General features: G+C 36.8%; 1 protein-coding gene across 4 annotated transcripts; it reads right to left on the minus strand.

The window, feature by feature from the left end:
* Positions 1 to 3,736: 3,736 nt before the first annotated feature.
* On the minus strand, positions 3,737 to 23,985 carry LOC131158359 (disease resistance protein RPS2). 4 transcript variants are annotated; one of them, XR_009137463.1, is made up of 4 exons: positions 22,174 to 23,541; positions 20,581 to 22,074; positions 4,226 to 4,429; positions 3,737 to 4,017 (listed from the first exon to the last, which is right to left on the minus strand). XR_009137463.1 is itself a non-coding variant. In XM_058113176.1 (3 exons), exons 1-2 carry the CDS (start codon positions 23,300 to 23,302, stop codon positions 20,606 to 20,608), a joined length of 2,598 nt encoding a protein of 865 aa, XP_057969159.1. In that variant the 5' UTR covers positions 23,303 to 23,973; the 3' UTR covers positions 4,058 to 4,429; positions 20,581 to 20,605. The 4 variants fall into 4 exon arrangements, 2 of the variants coding, with proteins under 2 accessions (XP_057969159.1, XP_057969158.1); XR_009137462.1 differs by having other exon boundaries at positions 20,581 to 23,972; XM_058113176.1 differs by lacking the exon at positions 3,737 to 4,017 and having other exon boundaries at positions 4,058 to 4,429; positions 22,174 to 23,973.
* Positions 23,986 to 24,236: the final 251 nt, after the last annotated feature.

Here is a 24,236-nt window from a genome sequence, read left to right on the forward strand (position 1 = left end):
AAATGTACAATTATAAATTTCTTGTTCAAGGGTTATGCTTTTAAGATCATGTATAACAAAATATGAGAATAAGGACATAAAGAAAATGAAGCACATAGCCAACGTGAACAAACTTGAACAAATACACTAGCACAGACCTTACACACAAACTATGGCCTTGTTTGACATAGAAAACAAAATAACTTTCAAAACAAATTTGGACACATAAAAAATTACATATCCACTAAATAGTATTTGAATTAGCATAACAACACTGCTAGCCAAAGTTTAGAGAGAGAGAGAGAGAGGCGGTGCATGGTGGTTGTGGTGGTGGGTGACAGAAGAGAGCAAGCACGCAGAGCTTTCAAGCAAGGAGCTTCCATGCAAGAAAAGAACTACACGTGCTCACTCTCTTCTGTCACCTTCTTCAATTCAACCCATCTCAATTAAACATACCTGCAGTTGTATTAATCATGTACCCCAATTAAAAGGGTCTTCTACCTTCTTCATGAGCAAATTAAGAGTACCCTCTAATTCTCATATATGCTAGGAAGTTGAAATTAATTAAGCCATACTAGTACTTTGACAATTTGAATGTTGGTGGGGTGTGTGAAGGAATTGAAGGTTTCCGTAGCTTTATATAGAACTGCTAATAAGACAGTGGGAGGAGTTGGGGTTGGGTTTGGCATCACAGCATATTAATAAAATATCATTGTTTTGCAATTAAAACTTCCTGTTTCTGCATCTGTTCTATCTATCTTTTTGAATAGCTGCATTTGGAGATTTGTATATATTATTATTTTATGTATATATGCTCCCTCAATGCCTAGTACCGTTTGTTTCTTTATGCCACATCTTTAAAGTGGGCTTTTTTCCATGCAGTTTTTACTTTTCACAGCCCCCAGCTTGTCAGAGAGTGCCTGTGGGATCAACACCCCTTTTCATAACTATAAATATATATATGTTCCATATTCCTTACTTCTTTTAAAAAAAAAAAAAAAACATACATCTTTTTTTTTATTATCTTATTCCATCATTATTATTGCATCTTTTAATTTTGAGTCTTTGACAATTACTATCACTTACAATCGCATGCAATGACGGGCAATATTTATGCCCTACGAGAAGATTATGAGGTCCAAGGTCGCTTAACCAAGGGAGTGTGAAGCAGTGGCATTCCCTGATTGGGCTATTCATTGGGCCTAAAGAGGCTTGGATGATAATTTAAGACCTGTTAACAATGCATCACAGCTCGATACACTCAAAGAGAGTAATACCGTCAACAATTACATCGATTTTTTCAAATAGAAAGCAATTCCAAAGCAAAACCGTTGACGGTTACATTTGTCCTTTGCAAATTTAAATGACGAAAATCCAAGACAAATCATATCAATAAAGAGTAAGGAGCATAAAAAATCCAAAGGCAAGTGTCTGAGGATTGTATATGCTAACAAATCAAAGTCTATTGATTCAAAAGGAAGATATATGACAACATAGGAGATCTTATCTCAAATTTATTGGGATTTATAATATATTATTTATTTTCATATATATATATATATATATCATATAATTGTGTTTAAATACCCTTGCATTTTATTTTTTTTATTTTTTTATTTTTTACAAAAAACCCAAATTTATTGATAGCCCTCACTTATGGCGGAGGAAAACCGTGGTTACAAACAATCCACAAGGGATTTACAATTAACCAAGCAAAACCATCCCAGACAACAAGAGCAAAACAAACCTAACAGAACACGACCCAAAAACCAAACTAAAACAAACTAAACAAGACCATATGAATCAAAACAAAACAAACACAAACAAAATCAAAAAACCTGCAAACTAATGACAATTATTTGCAAAACAAAAAACTTAAGGAAAACATAGGAGAACCAAATGATGCCAATAAAAAATGAAAGTTTGGAATACTCATCTTATTCATATGAATTAGACCTCTCATTTTACTCAGCAACACATCACTTACAAAATATCTCCTTGTGTTGCCTTCCTCGCCTTGACGAGCCACCTAATTACCTTCTCTAAATTGGTACTTTACAGAGAATTGAAGGTCTTGTAGCTCCTCTTCTAACAATTCCCAAAAGTTCCATAAGTATTAGGAAGAGCAAATTCTAGAAGTGATCCATCCCACCACCAATTCTGAGTCACTTTCAATACAAATATTCTGATATCTCAACTCTTTATAAAGCCAAACACCACTAGTAAGAGTTTGCAACTCTACTCCATTATTAGTACTAGACTCAAATTTTTCAGAGAAAGTGGCCTTAATATTATTTGAAGAGTCGCGGATGATACCACCACCACCACAAGAACCCGAATTTCCTTTACAAGAGTCATCAATATTTAGCTTCAACCAACCTACAGGAGCCTTTTCCCAAACTACTTTTCGAGAAGTTCTAACCTTCGGAGATATCATTTTCACATGGAACTCTTCCAATAAATTCTTATCAATAGAAGGTAGACAACCCTTCACGCCTTTTGCAATTTTAGTGAGCCAAAACCTCACTGATACCCCTACTTGTATCCTTTGTAAGTACATAGTGTTCATAGCTCAGTTATTACAATAAAATATCATTTATTTTTTATGTTCCAGTTTTTTGTTAAGACCTACTTTTGCTATCTATAATTCTTACATAGTAACTTTTGTAAAGGAACAAATGAAAAAGAGCTAATTGAAGTGGCTGTGAAGTCTTGAAAAGGCATTACTCAAAAAAATAAAAAATGATCCTAGGTGTTTGATAAAAAACTCATATCTGGTTCTTGAAATATTTAAAATGACCAAAATAAATGTCTCTCTAAGAAATATAATTAATGTGTAGATCATTTTATATTTTTTTTTTAAAGAAAAAAAAAAAGCCAAAAACATGCTTGGAGTAGAATTGTTTGTTAGAAGAAGTACTCACAAATAGTTTAAAAACTAGCATTTCAAATGTTGAAAAGATTATTTATCAAAGGTGCTATACCTAATTTTTATTTTTTTAAAAAATGAAAAAACTCTTCCTAAAAAAGAAATCAAACTTACCCCTAATCCCCTCATCATCTACTCCACATACTCTACAATAAATATCCAAAAATGTCTCTCCCAAACAACATAAGGGGTTATGCCCATGATTTCACTTGATTTAGTGAGTCATAGCAAGAGAGCATCTTGATTTTCCCGAGGGGAAACTAGATCAAATTAATGGTTTTGAAGTCGGTAAACCATTTGATGATAGAGGATAGCTGCTATTGAGTTAGAGATTTGGGGCGCTCCAACAATCTGGATCTGGACTTTAAGAACAATTTTCATGTTGGGGTCGGAAAGATGCAAATTGAAGTTGGGAAAGACAACGAAGGTGATTGTCCCTGCATTAAGTGTTGTTTGCATAGTGGGAATGCAGGCATGCTCGTACTTACTCAACTTTTATGCACCCTTAGACCTTACAAACTCACTCTTGTGCTATTGCACTCAGGAAATAAAAGCTATGCAATGCAATGGAATGTTTAGATAACAAACTTGAGCTTTTTCTCGTCATCTCATGGCTCCAATGGTGGTCTAAAAGAATGAGCACAAAACAGAGAAGAAGAATATAAGTTCATTATTGTCCATTCTCCCTACATTGCTGCTAAGGAGTATAAAAGTCCTCCAAAAGTGACCGTGGCATTCCAAAACATTTTCTCCACAGTGCTATGCAAAAATTGCTTATGAACGCAGCAACAGTTTCACATGGCGGTACAAGAGTGAAAAGCAAGATGATTTGCCACTCACAAAAAAGAACCTTCGATTATTGACATGACCCTTCTTGGGTTGTTGGCATCATGAAGATTGTAACCATTTCATTTCAAAGAAGCCAATTAATTGTGAAAATTTGAAAAGAATATGTATGGAAATTGAAATTTTAAAAATGTTACCATATAGATAGCATACTTGAATAAACAGGAAAAAAGGATTTGGCATCTCACCCAAGTTCAGAAATCGTGCATTATCATGCTTTTACGTGTACTCTTAGCTTTTATCTTCATCTCCTTCTCACTCCCCTAATAATGGAAGCAAAATTAGATTTACACTGGAAGCTGCTTGCTCTAAGCATAGTCTTATTTTGTCGAAAAAAATAATAATGTATTTCCTCAAAGACATCATAAATATATACACATGCATACATACAAAGATCCTTCCTTTAATATATATACACACACACACATGTGAACCTGAAAAAAAATTCATAACCCCAATCAGGGCACTCACGAGCAGAGGATGCAGAAGACGAAACCACAAACAGTTTTGGTCATCCAAGTGCACATTGGCTTACATGCATGCCCACATCACTGGATCCAAAGGTTTTGCTGGTGGAGTTGACTTGAGCCAATCAAGGTTGGACATCACCCAATGTTGAGGAGCTTGTGCCTTTTCAGATCACTGTTCAAGGAATGTGCCAGATTCAAATATGGTCTGCTAGCCATTCAATAAAAATATTAGTAATGTGGAAGAATAATCAAAAGAAAAAGTCTGTTTAATTAATTTGTTTTTGTATAGATCAAGCAATGGGCTTTTGACAGATGAACTGCAATAGTGAAACATTGTGTGCCCACAAGAAGATCAATGTGACAAAAAGTAGCTCAAAGTATAGATGCTTTGCATTAGTTTAATCAATTAGCAGTAAGTGTATCAAGAACCTTTGAAAATGTTCTCACCCACTAATTAAGAACTACAAAGGCCAGAAAGCATGCGTGCTTTTATTTTATTTTATTTTATTCGGTAGATGAAAAAGAGAATGCATGCATGGTAAAAAGCATGTGGTAGAAAGTACGTCATTCCTTTCCACATTCTCCTTCTTTGAGTATTATAACACTGAATATTGCTGGATTTGATGCCCGTGGGATGCAATCATAAAGAAGCTGGCAAGCTAATCCAAACACCCCCACACACATTATAAATAATTGTTGCGTAAAAGCCCAAAACAATGCACAACGGAATATATAATTGTGTAAAAGGATCAAACAAAAACACTATAACAATCTAAATGGTGAATACAGAATAATTCCACGACCACAGCAAATAAATAAAACAATAACAAGAACAATGACACAAGGAATTATGTGATTCGACAATGCCTATATCCACAGGAGCAAACGGCAAGAATTCACTATCTCCTTGTCCAAATTACATGAACAATACATAAATCCTCTCAAGAATACTCTCAACCACACTTGGTACCCTTAGCACACAAAACACACAAAAGCACACACTAGGCACACTATATACAATGTATTCTATGTATATATAAGTCTCCTTGGAAATTTCTCCCCGAGACCCAACCAAAACAACATCCAATTATTCAAAATTCAAAATCTATACAAGCTGCTCCAAACCAAATCGTCGACGATTTTAGGCAAATCGTTGACGGTTTCAGATAGAATAGAAATATTGCCCTCTGCTGCATTGCTGTTCCCAGATTTTCTTCATGCCTTCCCCTAGAATGTGAGCAAAATTCACAACAATCTCCACCTTGGCAAACATACTCCCCTTAGGAGAAACCAAAAACATGAACCCGCTGCTCCACTTTGAACTTGAGACGTTAGGTTGGGATCGTCCCCTTTCTAAAAACTGGAGACAAAAACCAAGTCCAAGCAATGCCACTTGAACTTGCCGATAACAGCTTCAGCTTCTACCATCAACCCCGATATAGTGGTAGATGTAACATCCAAAAATTTCATCCTAGGGTTCCAACAAGACCTTGCCATAACAGTAAACACAAATGTTGCTGCAAGCCTTATATCACCAAAGCCCCCTACATAGTCTTCAACAAAACTAACAACTGACGGCTCACTCTGTTGCCTGCCGAAACACCCCATTACATCATCATGAGGGACCTTTGACATATGCTAGACATCCCAGCCCGTCCTTGGGTACCGAGCGGTAAACATTCTATATTAATCCTTCACAGAACCCCCTTGAGACGGAAAACGAAGTCTCACTGCGATTCCATCCACAAAGTCACCCTAAGATAACACCAATCTCCCTGCAACCTTGTCCATATGAATCAGCAAACCAAGACCCTTCTTGGTCGTACCCAACACATTCATGTCAAAACCTTTCAACAAAGTTCCTAACTGATCAGTCTCAGTCAAAGTCTTCCCAGCCAATAACATGTTGTTCACACACAATAGATGCATCACTCCATTGCATTCTATCACCCTTTTTCACACTGGAAGCCTCACCAACTCACACATTTGGTTTTTATGCAATACCTCCATTTCCGCTACCATAACATCTATCCATCTATTTTTCATTTCACTATGCATTGTAACTTGAAAAATAGTAAAAACCTTACTGCTGGTAGTAATGAATACATGAAATGCTAGCATGTCAAATTTATTCCTGAGTGGTGGTTTGATAGTGCACATCGACCCTCCATGATCCTGCTGGTCTCCCTAGCTGAAACTCCCCGCAATATGAACAACGTCATTTCTGCCCTAAGTCTGTAGCTCCACCTGCATCACATGTTCATCAATACCGTGATACTGTTGACCTGAGATCGAACTCCCTGCATTTCTGCCCTAAGTATCTAACTCCATCTGTATTACATGATTGTTGTTGCCGAGTTTTCTGGCATTTGTTTCTCTTCCTTTACCCGAGTACACTACACCATGACTTTATCACCAAAATTCATGTCACCCCTTTATTTGCCACGAGATCACTCAGTTTGCACCCACCTTTCTTATAATCTAGAAAGGAATACTGTTCGAACATAACATCAAGCCTAAATCCTCCATCACTAGAATAGTGCACCAATGGACATCCACTCACAACCAAATAGTCTACCACAAAACCTACCCACAATTCACCTTTTACTCTCCCATCTAGTCATACCTTTGACAATCGGTCATATGAGAAACGTGTCATACTTACTGACTTCACCTAGAAGTACCCTGCAAGCCCTGCATATAACTTGCCCTGCTCACAAAACTTCTTGAACAAAATCAGCGTACTCAACCTCAATGTTTGACTTGAGGATCTCTCTCCTAGTCTGATTCTCCACCTCAACCACAAGTTAAACTTGGGAAACACATCAAACTTGTGTCACATGAGATAAACCACGACTTTTTGTGCTAAACCCACGAAAATCATATGTCTGCCCTGTGATGTTATCCTCACCGGTCCCCAAACATGTGAATACATGTAGTCACCCATATGCCTTAACTGCATATGCCATAGAATATCTGAATCAGATTCTACAGTTACAGCTCTACCTACAACCGTAACACCCTGCACTGCATAGATATTTCCTACACCTTTTCTCATTTCATCATTATCGAGTCACCTTCACACACTTTCATTTCTCCACTTTTAGACTTGTAACTATACCTATTACAATCTAAAGTAGCCAATAAAATAACATTCTTCCTTAGACCTAGTACATGTTTTACATCACATATGTTTCTTAAAACACCATCATATATTTTGATTTTGACATTTCTAATACCAAGTATTTTGCATGAAATATCATTTCCCATCAAAATACAACTAACATTAATTGACCTATAGGTGTCGAACCATTTTCTTTAAGTCGTCACGTGATAAGAGTATCTAGTATCTAGGATCCAAGAATCATCCGTGAAGCACTCTGAACCCAATGAAACACATAGCATATCCCCATTACTGCATTCTGAATCTTCCTCCATTACACTTGCAGATTTTGACGAACCCTTAGACTTATATCAGCTTTTCAGTTTTTGCCAAGCTGATGCTGGAGAATTCTCATCAATGACGTGATACAACACGTCGCCAACCAAACAAAGTTGGATGGTTGATACAGCCTTTGCCTCCAATTCATTCCAAGTCGCTTTATCCATGGTTTCTGGTTGGATTCTATATAAAACCTTCATCATGTCTTGCTACACCAAAAGATCCTTCACCCTTTGCCACAAACCAAAATCCTCGGTTCCATCAAACTTGACAACGTCAAATTTCATATACGAAGATACAGAGACCATTACAACAAAGCTCTGATACCAATTGTTATAATCAACAAAAGCTCTAATACTAATTGTTGTGTAAAAGCCCCCAAACAATGCATAGCGGAATATATAATTGTGTAAAAGGACCAAACAAAAGCACTGCAGCAATTTAAATGGTGAATACATAATAATTCCACAACCACAGCAAGTAAATAAAGCAATAATAATAATAATGACACCAGGAATTACGTGGTTCGGCAATGCCTACATCCATGGGAGTAAACGGCAAAAATTCACTATCATCTTGTCCAAATTACATGAACAATACATGAATCCTTTCAAGAATACTCTCAACCACACGTGGCACCCTTGGCACACAAAAGGCACAAAAGCACACACCAGACACACTATATACAACGTATTATATGTATATATAAGCCTCCTTAGAAGTTTGCCCCCGAGATCCAATCAAAATAACATCCAATTATTCAAAATTCAAAATCTGCGCAGGCTATTCCGAGCCAAACCGTCGACGGTTTCAAACAGAATAGAAATACTGCCCCTACTGCACTGCTGCTCCCAGATTTTCTTCATGTCTTCCCTTAGAATGTGAGCCACATTCAAAACAATAATATATAGCATTATTAATTATATTTTAGAGCTTGGAACACCCTCATCCCCACCTCTTTTTATGAATATCAGTATGTTATTGTTGAGGTGTGGTTCATATTCAGAGGGTGGTCCACTTAAATGTTTGTCAGAAAAAGATAATGTTTTGTACAGAGGCTAAAGGCCTGCAGTATGCTGAGTTGGGGCACAACGTATATTTTATCTTTATCGAAAAGGATTAATATAGCCAACCCCACTTGGTGGGACTTAAGGCTTCTTCTTGTTGTAAGTTTTGTTGCAATTCTTGTTTATAGCATAGTGAAGATTTTGAAGAGGCTCCATGGACATAAGTACACTTTCAAACTACATAAATTCCTGTCCGCCTCTCTTTTTCTCATCTGTTCTTCATTTTGCTCCATCTGTTCGCATAATCCTATAGGTCGCATTGGCAACAGTAATGATTCATTACCTTAATCCTAGTTAATAGTCAGTCCAAAAAACAGTGTCATAACACTACATATTGCCATATCCATCAGATTAAGTGCAGAGAGTGAGTCATGACTCAATAATAAGGATCTTACATACAAACCTAGAAGTCAGAAGTTCAAAACACAAAAACAATCTCTCCATACATGGAGGTAAGATGCATGCATCATGCCCTCCCAAGACCCCCAATGGCCTAGGAGCCTTGTGCCAGGGTGTAACATTTTGTTTTATTAAGAGCTGATTTGATTACCTCTAAATTCTGTTTTGTTTTTCAAATACCGGCCTTAGGATTAGAACATAGGGTTTCATTGGCCCCAAGGGTCAGGACATCAGATGCCAGATCAGACTGCAAGCTAAGAATCCAGCCCAAGTTTTTTTTTTTTTTTTCCTGGTGGCATGATCATTGCTCAGCCAACCCATAATTTCATTTATTATTATTTTTTTTTTAAAAGGTGTTGGGGAGGGGGAGGGGGAGGGGGGCGAAGGTAGAAGTGTTTGTTATAAATAAGAGCCTAATTTGTCAAATAGATATAGGATTTGATAGTCCCTCAAATTCCAACTTTGATTATCCAAAATAAAGTCAGATTATGGAAGAGGTCAACCCCCACAAAATGGAAAGTACTATATACTTTGTTAATTTACTGTTATTGCATAAGAATATTAAAGCTAATTCAAACAAGTCACAATATTTCCTACACATTGTAAATAAACTCAAGTTTTGTAGTGTTAAATGCTCCTAAAGTTTATCAGATATTTCCATCAAATTGTCCTTACCTTATGAACTGCACTAGTAACCTGAGAAATCACAAAAATCCTCATCATCCCTCTAGAATACTTATCATTACTTTTATCATTCTCATCCTTTTTCTTTTCAATTGTCAATGGATTTTCAGCTATAATTTGGTCAAAGGTGCTTCAACCATCTTTCAAGTATATCGTAGAGGTGTCAAATTGTTACAAGTTAGTTTTGGATCAAGTTCGATTTCTATTTCTCTTTTTCTTTTGTGGAGAGAGATGGGCAGAGCTTGGATAAAGTTATATCAGTGCATTTCATGTCAGGCACAGTAGAAGCATGCCACATGAATTGAGTCACAAAGACCATTTTAAATGGGTTCCATTATTTTGGTCCAAGTGGCATGCTTTTCTTTGGAGAATAGCACAAATTGCACAAAGAGAAATTTCCAAAATTGTTCATTTTCTTAGGCCTTGTTTAGGACTTGGAATATATTAAGAAAATAAAAAGAAAATGTGAAATAATCTACTTTATCATGTTTGGTTATCAAGGAAAATGAATATATATATATATATATATGAATGACAAATTGATTTTACATATGATTAAATTTTTTTTTTTCTTAATTCTTATGAATATTAGAAAAAAAATTTTATTTCCAATAGTATTTGATATAGAAAGAAACAACAACAACGAAACCAAGCCTTAGTCCCACTAAGTGGAGTTGGTTATATGAATCATTTTTCGCCAATTCATGCGATTATGGACCATTTCTTTTGATAGATTCACAGATATTAAATCCTTACTCACCATCTCCTCTCAGGTTATTTTATGTCTACCCCTACCCCTTCTACTACCTCCCATAGTGACTAAGTCACTCTTCCTCACAGGTGCATTATGTGGCTTACGTTGCAAGTGTCCATACCATCTAAGTTGTCCCTCCCTTATCTTATCTTCTATAGGAGCTACACCCAAGGTCTTAAATTTCGATTTCGACTCAAATTTCGAAGCTCCAAAAGAACGGGAATTTTGACAGAAATTTCAATTTCGATTTCGATCTGAAAATATAATAGAAACTAGTAGTAAAGCATGGAATTCTTTGTAAAACTTTAGAAATGGTTAGCAAATATAATAATATAAGTTTTAAGACTAATATATTACAAATTAAATACATCTATGTTTTGTATAGGGTGGAAAAGTTGTAAAATAGTATGTGTATCAAACATGTTTGTAAGATAATGTACATTAAACAGATTCAGTTAATGCAAATGAAATTCATAATTCATTTAAATATTATTTATTATACAAATATTGATAATTTAGACATGAATGGTTAAATAAAATATTACTATAAGTTTATTTTTTCATATAATTTCAAAAGCACTTGTGTTAACCTTTTGTTTCAATAAAATAAATTAAAAGAGAAATTTCACTTCACTCTTGAATCTCTCGTTTGAATTTCGACGAAATTTCATTGTATAATGTATAGTTAAAATTTCGACAAATTTCGCTAAAATTTCAAGGTTTCGATAAATTATGGATGATTCATTGAGATTTCGACGGAAATTATGCAAGACGGAAGTTGACTGCCATTTTGATTTCAAGGGTGACGGAAATTGGAAATTTCGACGAAAACTTTGACAATTTCATGGAAATTTAAGACCATGGCTACACCTAACTTATCACAAATATGTTCATCCCTTAATTTATCTTTCAATGTTATATCACTCATCCATCTAAGCATTCTCATCTCAGCAACTTTTACTTTTTGAATATTATGTTTCTTCGTCGCTCAACATTCCGATCCATATAGCATAGCTAGTCTTATAGCTGTCCTATAAAACTTCCCTTTCAATTTTAAGGGTATTCTACGATCACATAGCATACTTGAAGCACTTCTCCATTTTACCCAACATGCTTTAACTCTATGCATTACATCATCTTCAATTTCTCCTTTAGCTTGCATAATAGATCCAAGGTATCGAAATCTACAAGTGCTATTTATTTCTTCATCATCAAGTTTAACTTTGTCTCCAATATGTTGAGAATAAACAACAAATTCCCGAAACCTGTGAGAAATAAAATAGAGAAAATAACGCCAAAGAAAAATCAATCACACGCACAAGACAATATTTACGTGGTTCGGCAATTTTGCCTACGTCCACAAAGTTGCAGGGATTTCAATATTATCAGGTAGAAAACACAGAGAGAGCGGCGATACAATGCTCTCCCTCTCACTCTCTCACAGGTACAATCACACAAGACCTAATCACCCGAAAGCAATCCTTTTATATGTTGGGTCGGGTCGGCATCCAAATTAAAACACAACTAGGCTCCACAAAAGCCCAACACAATATTCCTCCTATCATTGCTAAAATTACATTTCATATATTCTGTTTTATTTCTACTTATCCTAAAGCCTCTAGATTTCAAAGTTTCTCTCCATAATTCTAACTCAACCTCTACTTCATCCTAAGTTTCGTCAATTAATACAATATCATCTGCAAACAACATACACCATGGAACCTTCTTTTGAATACTCTCAGTCAATTGGTCCATCGCGCAAAAGATAAGGACTCAAAGCAGGTCCTTGATGTACACCTATGGTAATTAGAAATTCTCTAGTTTCTCCATCTATAGTCCTTACACTAGTCATTACTCTGTCATACATATCCTTAATGACATTGGTATACCTACAACATACACCCTTTTTTTTTTTTTTTTCTAAAATCCATCATAGAACTTCCCTAGGTATCCTATCATATGCTTTCTCAAGGTTAATAAATATCATATGCAAATTCCTCTTTTTTTCCCTAAACTTTTCCATTAATCTTCTTAAAAGATAAATAACTTCTGTGGTAGATCTCTCAGGCATAAAACCAAATTGATTTTCTGAGATCTTTGTTTCTAACCTTAATCTTTGTTCAATTACCCTTTCCCATAGTTTCATCGTATGACTCATAAGTTAATTCCACGATAATTATTATAATTTTGAATATCTCCTTTATTTTTATATATAGGTATTAAAATACTTTTCCTCCATTCATCTGGCATTTTCTTAGTTTTTACAATTGTATTAAATAAATTAGTTAACCATATAAATTCGTTATCACCCAAGCATTTCCAAACTTCAATTGGGATGTTATCTGGTCCCATAGCTTTCTCATTTTTCATCTTTTTTAGTGCAAACTTAACTTCGTTAACTCTAATTTTATGAATAAATCTTATATTTTTAGTCTTTTCCTCATTTGACAATTCTAAGTTTAAGCCTTCTATTTGGTTTTCGTTAAACAACTTACTAAAGTAACTTCACCATCTTTCTTTAATATTTTCGTCCTTAACCAAGACAATATCATCCTCACTTTTTATACATTTTACATTTCCTAAGTCCTTACTCTTCCTTTCTCTAGTTTTAGTAAGCTTAAATATATTTCTTTCCTCTTCTTTTGTACCTAATCTATCATACAAACTATTAAATAATCTATATTTAACTTAATTAATGGCCCTTTTTACATCTTTTCTTACCTCCTTATATTTTTTAAAGTTATCTCTGTTTCTACATTTTTGCCACGTTTTATGCCAAATTCTTTTTGTCTTTATGATTTTTTGTACATCTTTATCCCACTACCAACTCTCTTTGCTATTCGAAAATCTTCCCCTTGATTCACCTAAAATCTCTTTAGCTATCTTTTTAATAGAACTAGTTAATCTATTCCAAAGAGTATTTGTATCTATCCCATCCTATATGGTTCAATCCCCATCTTTGAACATTTTATCTTTAAATTTTATTATATTTTCTTCTTTTGGGTTCCACCATCTGGTTCTCCTACACTGGTTTGTTATTTCATTTTTCTTCCATTTTTTAATACATATATCTAACACTAAGATTCTATGTTCTGTGGTTAGGCTTTCACCTAGAATAACTTTACAATCCTTGTATGATAAACGATCTATCCTCCTAGTTAAAAAAAAAAATCTATTTGACTTCTATTTTCTCCACTTTTAAAGGTTATTAAGTGTTCTCTCCTCTTAAAGCAAGTATTCATTATACTAAAATCATATGACATAACAAAGTCTAAGATCATCTCTCCAGACTCATTTTTGTCTCCATATCCATATCCTCTATGTATCCTTTCATAATTTTTATTATCTCTTCCAATGTGTCCATTTAAATCTCCTTTTATAAATATTTTCTCAGTCCCTGGTATGTCTTGTATAATACTATACATATCTTTCCAAAATTGTCTCTTAAGAATTTCTGCTAAGCCAACTTGAGGAGCATAAGCACTAATGATATTTATTATCTCTTATCCTAATACCATCTTGATTTTTATAATTCTATCTCTTACTCTAGTTACATCCACAACGCTATCTTTTAAGTTTTTGTCTATAATCATGTCTACTCCATTCTTATTGTTTTCTTTTCCAGTGTATCAAAGTTTAAATCTATCGATTTCTCTAGCTTTCTCCCCTACCCACTTAGTTTCTTGAAGGCAAATTATATTAATTCTTCTTCTAATCATTGTATCCACAATTTCCATGTTTTTACCTGTAAGTGTCCCTATATTCCAAGTTGCTAATCTAATCCTAATTTCATGAACTAACGTTTTTACCTGCCCATGTCCAGAATGATGCAAGAACCCTCGCATATTTGACACCGTACCTGGGCACCGACACAGCATGTCGCTTTGGGGCGACGACCTAGCCCACCCTCGCCCACTTTTCGCTACACCCAGGTGGTTTAAGTGCAACACATCGCTTGTAGGGGACGCTGTTAAAATCTCAATCCCAAGTATCATTGTAAATAATATACAAATTAGGGAAGTAGGTTGATATGGGGGATTTGATATTATTCAGTAAGGAAATTGTTTCCTTGTTTAGAATAGGTAATCGTATTATATATTGGGATGTACATATGAACAAATTAATGAAGAAAATATTCAATTGTTTCTTCCTTCATGGTATCAGAGTTTGGTTTTCTCAACCCTAGCTAAGCGATGGCCAACAACACCGCCAACAGCAGAGGTTCTACCTCGTCTACAAATATCAATGGTGACTTAGAGGCCACATCCGTTGGGGGTTTGAATGGAACACAACCTTTCCACTCTCATTGGAAAAATTAAACGAAAAAAACTTCCGTGAATGGGCTCAATCCATGAAATTGGTGATTGAGGGAAAAGGGAAGCTAGGTTACCTAACCGGTGAAAGGAGGAAGCCAAACCCTACCGACACTGCAGCCTTGCAAAGAAGGAAGTCCGAAAACTCCATGGTCATAGCTTGGCTCGTCAATTCGATGCAGCCATCCATTAGAAAAGTTTACTTGTTCATGCCAACAGCGAGGGAAGTCTGGGAAGCTGTACGTGAGACATACTCCGACGTCGAAAGCTACTCGCAGATCTTTGAAATCAAGACACGATTGTGGCAGATGAGACAAGGGGAGAGAGGCGTCACCGAGTATTCATGGAGATGACTCACCTCTGGCAAGAGCTCGATTTGAGCACTGGCGAGGAGTGGGAGTGCTCTGGCAACAGCACAAGATACCGAAGGAGGCTCGAAAACGAGAGGGTCTTTGAGTTCCTTGCCGGCTTGAATCGAGAGCTCGACGATGTGAGGGGAAGGATTCTTGGCCGGCTACCTCTTCCTTCGACCCAAGAAGTCTTCGCAGAAGTCCAGAGGGAGGAAAATAGGAGGCGTGTGATGTTGAGACCTCAAAATGAATCTGCTAGGCTGGACCTCACCGTACCCGTGTTTGCCTAAAAATTAGATGGGCACGCTGGACACCCTGGGTCGGATATTTCAGCTCAGTATCAAAAGGTCTAGGGGGACCTAGTCAACGACCACAAAAAGGTAAATTGTGGTGTGAACATTGCCGAAAAACAGGTCATTTAAAAAATACCAGCTGGGAGATTCATGGAAAACCGGCAAATTAGAAGCCGAGACAATACCAAAAAAATCTTGGGTACCAGGCCAACACCGATGGATCAACTGAAAGATTACAAGGAGAAAACACCAATACCGCCCATTCAGTCCTGAATAATTGGATTAGTTATACAAGATGATTTCGTCCATTCAAACATCGGGTCAGTCTTCCTCTGGTTCCCTGGCTCACTGAGGTAATTATTTGTCAGCTTTAACTTCTACATCCTGTTACAAATCTCCATGGATAATTGATTCGGGTGCATCCGATCATATGACTGGGTCTTATCAATATTTTTCACCCTATTCTCCATACGCCGGGAATTTGAGGGTAAAAATTGCAGATGGCTCTCTCTCACTAGTTGTTGGAAAAGGAAGTATTCGCATATCTGATTCTTTAACTTTACAATCTGTCCTACATGTTCCCAAATTGTCTTGCAACTTGTTATCCATCAGTCAGTTAACCAAAGACTCAAATTGTTCTGCTAAATTTGTTTCCTCTCATTGTGTTTTTCAGGACCTATCATCGGGGAAGACGATTGACACTGCTAAAGCGTATGAGGGACTCTACAACTTTGAGGAGGCAAGTTTGAGTGAACTATGTAATACTACAATTTGTGATTCTACATTTACTTTTAGAAATAGTGAAATGTTGTTATGGCATTCAAGGATGGGTCATCCCAATTTTCAATATTTAAAACGTTTGTTTCCATCCATTTGTTCAAATAAAATGGCTTTTGAATTTCAATGTGAAGTGTGTGAGCTTGCCAAACATCGTCGTACTTCTTTCCCATCATCCATATACAAACCATCTCGCCCATTTACTATGTTTCACAGTGATGTATGGGGTCCCTCACGTTCCTTCAATCGCACCAATACAAAATGGTTTGTTACCTTTATTGATGACCATACTCATATTTGTTGGGTCTACTTACTGAAAGACAAAACTGAAGTCCGCTCCATTTTCATCAACTTCCATTCCATGATTCATGCTCAGTTCCAAACTCATATTCAGATTTTACGTACTGATAATGGTACGAAATATTTTAATACTATCCTAGGAGCCTATCTTCAAGATAATGGGATTGTTCATCAAAGTTCTTGTGTGGATACCCCTCAACAAAATGGGGTTGCTGAATGAAAAAAATAAAGATATACTTGAAGTAGCCCAGGCATTAATGTTTACTACCAACATGAAACATTATTTTTGGGGCGATGTCATCTTAACGGCCACACATCTCATTAATCGAATGCCGAGTAGAGTACTTTCATTTGTCACCCCTCTTCAAAAATTCCAGGAACATTTTCCTACCTCTCGACTCCCCTCTAGTATCCCGCTGAAAATCTCTTGGTGTACTGCTTTTGTTCATGTTCATGCACACCATCACGATAAATTGGATCCTCGTGCCATTAAATGTGTCTTCCTTGGTTATTCGCCTACCCAGAAAGGCTACAAATGCTATGATCCGGTCTCAAAACGACTGTTTGTTAGTCTTGATGTTACTTTCTTTGAAACCACTCCTTATTTCCCAAAGCCCTCTCTTCAGGGGGAGAAATGGAGTGAAGATCGGTTCTTTGACCTCTTTGCTACAGAATTTGCGTCATTCTCTCCGGTTACTCCATTCTCTAACCCATCTATTCCATCTATCGAGCCTTCCATTGAATTACTTCCTGACTCGCCAAACACAACAGAACACTTACCCTCAGGGGGAGATATAGGAGAGCAAAACAATGCAGACATACTGGTTTACTCAAGAAAGCCGAAAACAAAGGATAGAGAGAATCTCATACCTAAGGCACCAAGAGCATTGGAACCGGTGATGGCTCCGAATAACCATGTGCCCATGCCCAATCCTGATCTAGTAATTGGGTCTTCCTTTGATAATCATGCACCTGATGATCTCAATTTACCTATTGCAATCAGAAAACAAACCAAGTCATGTACCCAATACCCTTGGTCTAAATACATGTCTTATAAAAGTTTGTCTACGGGATATCGTGCATTTGTCTCTAACCTTGACAGAATGAAAATGCCAAAGAACATTCAGGAAGCTCTAGAAATACCGAAATGGAGAGAGGCAGTCATGGAAGAAATGCGAGCCCTCGAAAAAAATAAAACTTGGAAGTTGACAAATTTACCGAAAGGGAAGAAGCCAGTGGGTTGTAAATGGGTCTTCACAGTTAAGTATAAATCTGATGGAACAGTTGAAAGATATAAAGCCAGACTTGTTGGAAAAGGTTTTACTCAGACTTATGGCATTGACTATACTAAAACATTTGCACCAGTGGCAAACTTAAATACAATTCGAGTTCTCTTGTCCTTGGCAGCTAATTTAGATTGGCCACTGCAACAACTTGATATTAAAAATGCTTTATTAAATGGGGAATTAGAAGAGGAAGTATAGATGACTATACCACCAAGATTCAATGAAACAGGTGAAGAAAACAAAGTGTGTAAACTCAAGAAATCCTTATATGGCCTCAAACAATCTCCTAGAGTGTGGTTCGACGGATTTGCAAAGGTACTAAAGAATCAAGGTTATCGACAAGGGCAATCAGACCATACACTGTTCTTCCAACAGTCTGAAGGAGGTAAGAGAACAATTCTAATAGTGTATATTGATGATATAATCCTTACTGGTGATGATGCTGTAGAAACGGAGAGATTGAAGAAGGTCCTGGCTGCTGAATTTGAAGTTAAAGACTTGGGACAGATGTGGTATTTTTTTGACATGGAAGTGGCAAGAACGAAAAAGGGAATTAGTGTTTCTCAAAGAAAGTATGTTACTAATCTCCTAGTTGAAACCGGCATGCTGGGATGCAAACCCAATGAAACCCCGATGGAAACAGTAAAGAGCGTTGAAGACTGCGTAAAACTAGTAGAAAAGGGGAGGTATCAGAGATTGGTTGGCAAACTAATCTACCTATCACATACTAGACCAGATATTGCATTTGCAGTCAGTGTAGTAAGTCAACACATGCATTCACCAAAAGAAGTTCACTTAGATGCTGTATACAAGATCCTTAGATATCTCAAAGGATCCCCGGGAAGAGGACTCTTCTTTAAGAAATGTGAAAGCAAGGAAGTAGAGATCTTTACAGATGCAGATTGGGCAGGATCAGTGAAAGATAGAAGATCCACCACAGGTTATTGTACATTCGTCTGGGGAAATCTAGTAACTTGGAGAAGTAAAAAGCAGAATGTGGTGGCTCGTAGTAGTGCTGAGGTTGAATTCAGGGCAGTCACTCAAGGGATATGTGAAGGGTTGTGGTTACGAAAACTCTTGGAGGAATTACAGGTCCCAGTGAACTTTCTCATCAAACTCTACAGTGACAACAAGGCAGCTATTAGCATCTCTCTCAATCCAGTTCAACACGACAGGACTAAACATGTGGAAGTAGACAGACACTTCATAAAAGAGAAAATTGAAGAAGGAATTATATGTATGACTTATGTACCAACCAAGGAACAAACTGTAGATATTCTCACTAAAGGGTTGGGACGACAAAGCTTTGATGATCTTATTAGCAAGTTGGAGATGATTAATATTTATGATCCAACTTGAGGGGGAGTGTTAAAATCCCAATCCCGAGTATCATTCTAAATAATATACAAATTAGGGAAGTAGGTTGAAATGGGGGATTTGATATTATTCAGTAAGGAAATTGTTTCCTTGTTTAGAATAGGTAATCGTATTATATATTGGGATGTACATATGAACAAATCAATGAAGAAAATATTCAATTGTTTCTTCCTTTAGACGCTCCAGCAAATATTCGGTAAGGATTCATATCATAGTGATCTGACAGATTTTACGCTGGCTCTCAGCTACCCAACGCAACCCTCCTTCTTAACCCAAGCTTGGGACCTGCTGTGTGTAAAAAAATTAGGACCTTAAGTGCATCACACACGGAGTTTATTTGATATAGAAAGAAAATACATTAAAAATGAATTTCATTCTTATTGTTTTTTCCTTTCCTCAAACAAAATCCTCAATCCAAATGGAGCCTAGGGTCCATTTGGTATTATTTTTGTTTTTTATTTATGTTTCTATATAGTGAAGAAATAAATTATGAAACGTGCTTGTTTACATTGCAAATTTTCTATTTGTACATTCAGTTTTCTACTGTTTTCCAAAAATTTGGAAAATCATATATATGTTTTTCAATTGTTTTGACAACTTGTTGCCAAAATACTTTAATACTCAAAATTAACTTTTGTGGATTACATTATTTATTTTTATACATATTTTTAATTAAAATTAAAATAAAATGATCATATAAATTTAAAATGCAATTAAAATAAAAATATTCATGTAATTTCAAAAAAATAAAAATGTTATTTATGATTTTTCAAATATTATGCCCAATAAGATTGTTCTTGTAAAGTGAATTTTGAAATATAATAACTAAGTAAAATAATGATAATATTCTTAATTTGCATTATTTTCTATTTTTTCAATTTTAATAATATCTTTTTAATTGTTATTTGATGCAAGGACAAAAATGAGCATTTGTTCAATCAAAATTTTAATTTGTTTTTGTCTTAGAAATATTGATTAAACAGGTTGTTGATTTTTTATTTTAGTTTCTGTTTCTGGCTTTAGTTTTCATTTTCAAAATTTTTGAGAGTATTACCAAACGACTCCTTAGAGTTTCACAATTTTTTGTGAGCTTTTCAAGAAAATCCTTTTCATTTATAAATGAGTTAAATAATATGCTTGTTTCTTTGCCTTAAGCATTTTTTGTAACATGCATTCCCCATTCAGCACAATAAAGTATAGGCATTAATTTCTCTTCAACGTAAGAAAGCATAGGCATTAATTTCTCCTCAAGTAATTTAGAAACTCAAATTATGGTAGCAAGTGCAGTGGTCATTGATCCGTGGAAAGACATACCTATGCTCATAAATAAATTAATGCTTCAACAAGTTGCCTTGAAGTGAGGAAAGAATGCAGATTTGGTGGAGGCTTCATTCCACTGCAAACCATCCCACCATTCCTTGTTGCCATATATTGTCAGCAATGAGGAAATACAATGAGCTTTTAGTGGAAGCATCTTCAGCTTTGGACAGTCTATCACAGAAAAGCTCTCAAGAGAAGGAAAGGCCAATGCCTGTTGGGAGATGCTTCTTAACTCTGGGAGGTCTCTGATGGACAAAGTTCTAAGGCTTGGAAATGCCGCTGAATTTTCCTGATCCACTGCATCTTCGATAACACATTCCATTTCTTTGCAGTAAAACAAATAAATTGCTTCAACCTTTGGAAGCTGCAGAATCCACGAAATATTCTTCAATTTATGGCAATGCCAAATGGTTATGGATCGAAGATTTCGGAGGCATCCTGTAGTCACTGGATTCTTCCAAACAGCAATCAAGTGGGGAAGGCGGTGCAAGGCAAGAACCTCCAAGCTTGGCAGCCACTTCTTTTCAGTCCCTGCATCAATTGCCAAGTACTTGAAGTTACAGCAGTTATTAATACTAAGCCTTCTCAGTCTCTCGCCGTCATTGAAGGCTGATGATAACTTCAGGTGAAATAAGCCAGAACATTCAGTGATGTACAGAGACTGCACACATTTCAACAAGTATTTGAAACCAGAGAGCCTCCTGAGGAAAGTTAATTCAGTTACTGTTATCCCAAGAGTGGTAAGCTGTCTTAAATGTTCCAAGTCAGAAAATCCAACTTCATTCACACCCTCATAAACTTGCGCCTCCCAATTTGCATAACTGTAGTAGAAATTCAACACCCTCAACTGGGAAAGTCCAGATATTGCTTCACGAGGAATTGATTTAAGAGAATATGCACGCTGCAGATCTAGATGCCTCAATTTTGTCAGACCTCCTAGCTCTTTGGGCAATGTGGTTACCTTAGTCCCTGACAAATTAAGATGACACAACTCAACTAATTTACTGATAGTTGCTGGGATCTCTCTAAGACAGGTGAATGACAAATCAAGGACCTTGAGAGCGGGCATAAATTGGAAAAATCCATAATCAATTTTGCTCAAACCACTGTTCCATTGCAACATCAAAGTTGATAAATTGGGACAATTGGGTTTTTCTGATAGTGCATAAATTTCATTATCTAATAATGAAATTCTCTGAGCTTTTTCCCAGTCTTCAACTCTGGGTGCCTCAGTCAATCCAGCACTTGCCTGTATTAGAAAATTCTTCTCATTCTTCCCACATTCAGATGCAATCCATAGGGCAAAACCTCGGATGATATCATGCATCCTCACATGAGATTTTTCTTTACCAGTTTCGAGTAGATACGCAACTTTTAGAGATTCAATGACATCATGGCCCCTTTTATGGGCATTATCATCTTGGGGCCTGTCTAGAAAACCTTCACCAATCCAGTACTCTACAAGCTGTTCTTCCTCAATGATACAGCCTTCAGGGAACAGAGAACAATACAAGAAGCACAACCTTAATGTATCATTCTCCAAATTGTCAAAGCTGAATTTTAAGTGAGTGAAGACATTTTCCATACCTCGAACTTCCAACGGGCATTTGTTGAGTACTTCTATAGCATGCTTCCAATCTTCTTCACTCTCTTTATTGGCCATGGCTCTTCCCATTGTGATCAGAGCAAGCGGTAGACCTCCACATTTTCTAATAATGGTCCCGGCATGAGTCCTTATCAACCGAGAGTCTAAAATCTCCCTTTGACCGAGCTTCTCTTCAAAGAGTTTCCACGATTCCTTCTCTGTCAATAATTCTACTTTGAGCTTCCGGTGAGCATCCATGTCACTGCACACTTCTTTAAACCGTGACGTGAAAATCACCTTGCATTTGTTTTTCCTGTCAGGAAATGGAACTCCGATTTCGTCAAGATCAAACCCTTCCCAAACATCATCCAACAATAGCAAGAACTTTTTTCTTCTCAAAACCCTGTATATTTTCAAAGCGCGTCGTTCTCGGCATTCAGTTTCATCCCAAGACAAGCCCAACCTTACCCTAACAGTTTGTTGGACCCTTTCAGGGACAAAATCTTTAGAGATCGAAACCCATATCACCACATCAAAATAATGGGTTTCAGTAAGAAAACTGTTGTTTATATTCTTCAAGAGAGTAGTCTTTCCCACACCACCGATCCCATAAACCCCAACCACTCCAACCTCATCCTCTTTAAGAAACCGGCAAACTTTCTCCAACATAACTTCCTGGCCAACGGACGGCCTGCAAGGCATCTCCTCCACAACAACAGGAAGCAAACCGTCAGTAACAAGGGCATTGAAAGCTCCTTTGTCCATCAGCTCATTTACATCCTTCAGCTTCTTTGGGACTTTCCAGCTCAGCTTGCATCTTGAAGCACAATTTGCACCACAGCACCCAAAAATTTGCCTCCGCTGCCCAAATTTTTCAACAATCAAGCTCACCTCAGCTTCAATTTCCTCTACCCTGTCTAGCCACCTTTTGACTTGGTTTGTGCGCATTAGTCCCCCAGACTCGGCATGGTCCACCTGTTTCTTCAACTCATCCCTCATGTCTTTCAATTCTTTCAGGGCAGTAGCGAGGGAGTGAACCCTTCGATCCAAAGTCACGAGATGGGTTACTCCAGAGGCAGCTGATTTGCATAAACAACTAACTATGCTGATCAGAGGACCTATAAAATCCATGAGAAAAAAAGGGGGGCTAAGTAAGTTGGGTTTAACTAGAAAATTTCCCCCATTGAAGAGATGATCAGAAAGGCTCAAAGCTAGAAAATTCACAATGCATACTGATCAGGTCTGGTGCACCGGTCTTTTTTTTGCGTCAACGGCTGTTATTTCCTTTAGCAAATTCAGCATGACAAATGAAAGTTTCTTTTTTTCCTTCCTCAAACCAACCAGTCGCATGAACCAGCCGCCCATTTTGAAAATAGAAAGTTTCATCTTATTATCCACAAATAACAAGGACAATGCCACACACAAACTGAAAATTACACTTTCATTTTGTCTATTTGATTTCATCCTTGTTTAATTCTAGGGGGTCCACTAAAATTTTCACTGCAAGTTCCTCAGGGTCTCTCTCTCTCTCTCTCTCTCTCTCTCTGGCGAGGAGAGAGAATGGGAAAGTAGGAAACGAGTGTGCAGCAGCAAGAGCAAATAACAGATGCACAAATTGACAAGAAGAAACGAAATCTCGCTCACCCGCTTATCACAATTAATTCTTAAAAAGAATCATTTGAGGCTTAAATCTCTTCGACTGGGTTAACATTTGCTTCTTGTTCTTCCTCTGATTCCATTCCCGGAGCCGCTCTCTCTCACAGTCTCTCTCTCTCTCATGACGACGATCACGTCGTCACCCGGCGGGCGGCGGTACACAGAAGACAGGAGTCTTTTCCTATTTTAATTTTATTTTAATTAAAATTATTTAAAAACAGATGGGATAAAACTTTATTTCCCAAATTGATGCTTCCTAAAAAAAAGAAGGCTTAAACTAGGGGTGGCAAAATCAGTTCATAGGTTGGGTCCAGGTGAGTCATAATTGTGTCGAATTGTAATCAGGTCGGGCCGTAAAACGGATCAAGTTAACTGAGTTACAACCATGTAAATCCTAATCGGGCAAGTC

The sequence above is a fragment of the Malania oleifera genome, chromosome 6 (genome assembly GCF_029873635.1).
Source record: "Malania oleifera isolate guangnan ecotype guangnan chromosome 6, ASM2987363v1, whole genome shotgun sequence".
Lineage (NCBI taxonomy): Eukaryota > Viridiplantae > Streptophyta > Magnoliopsida > Santalales > Ximeniaceae > Malania > Malania oleifera.

What these genes read in the sequence shown, in the direction of transcription:
- LOC131158359 (XM_058113175.1), bottom strand. Translation starts at nt 23,302, where the DNA reads ATGGATTTTATAGGTCCTCTGATCAGCATAGTTAGTTGTTTATGCAAA.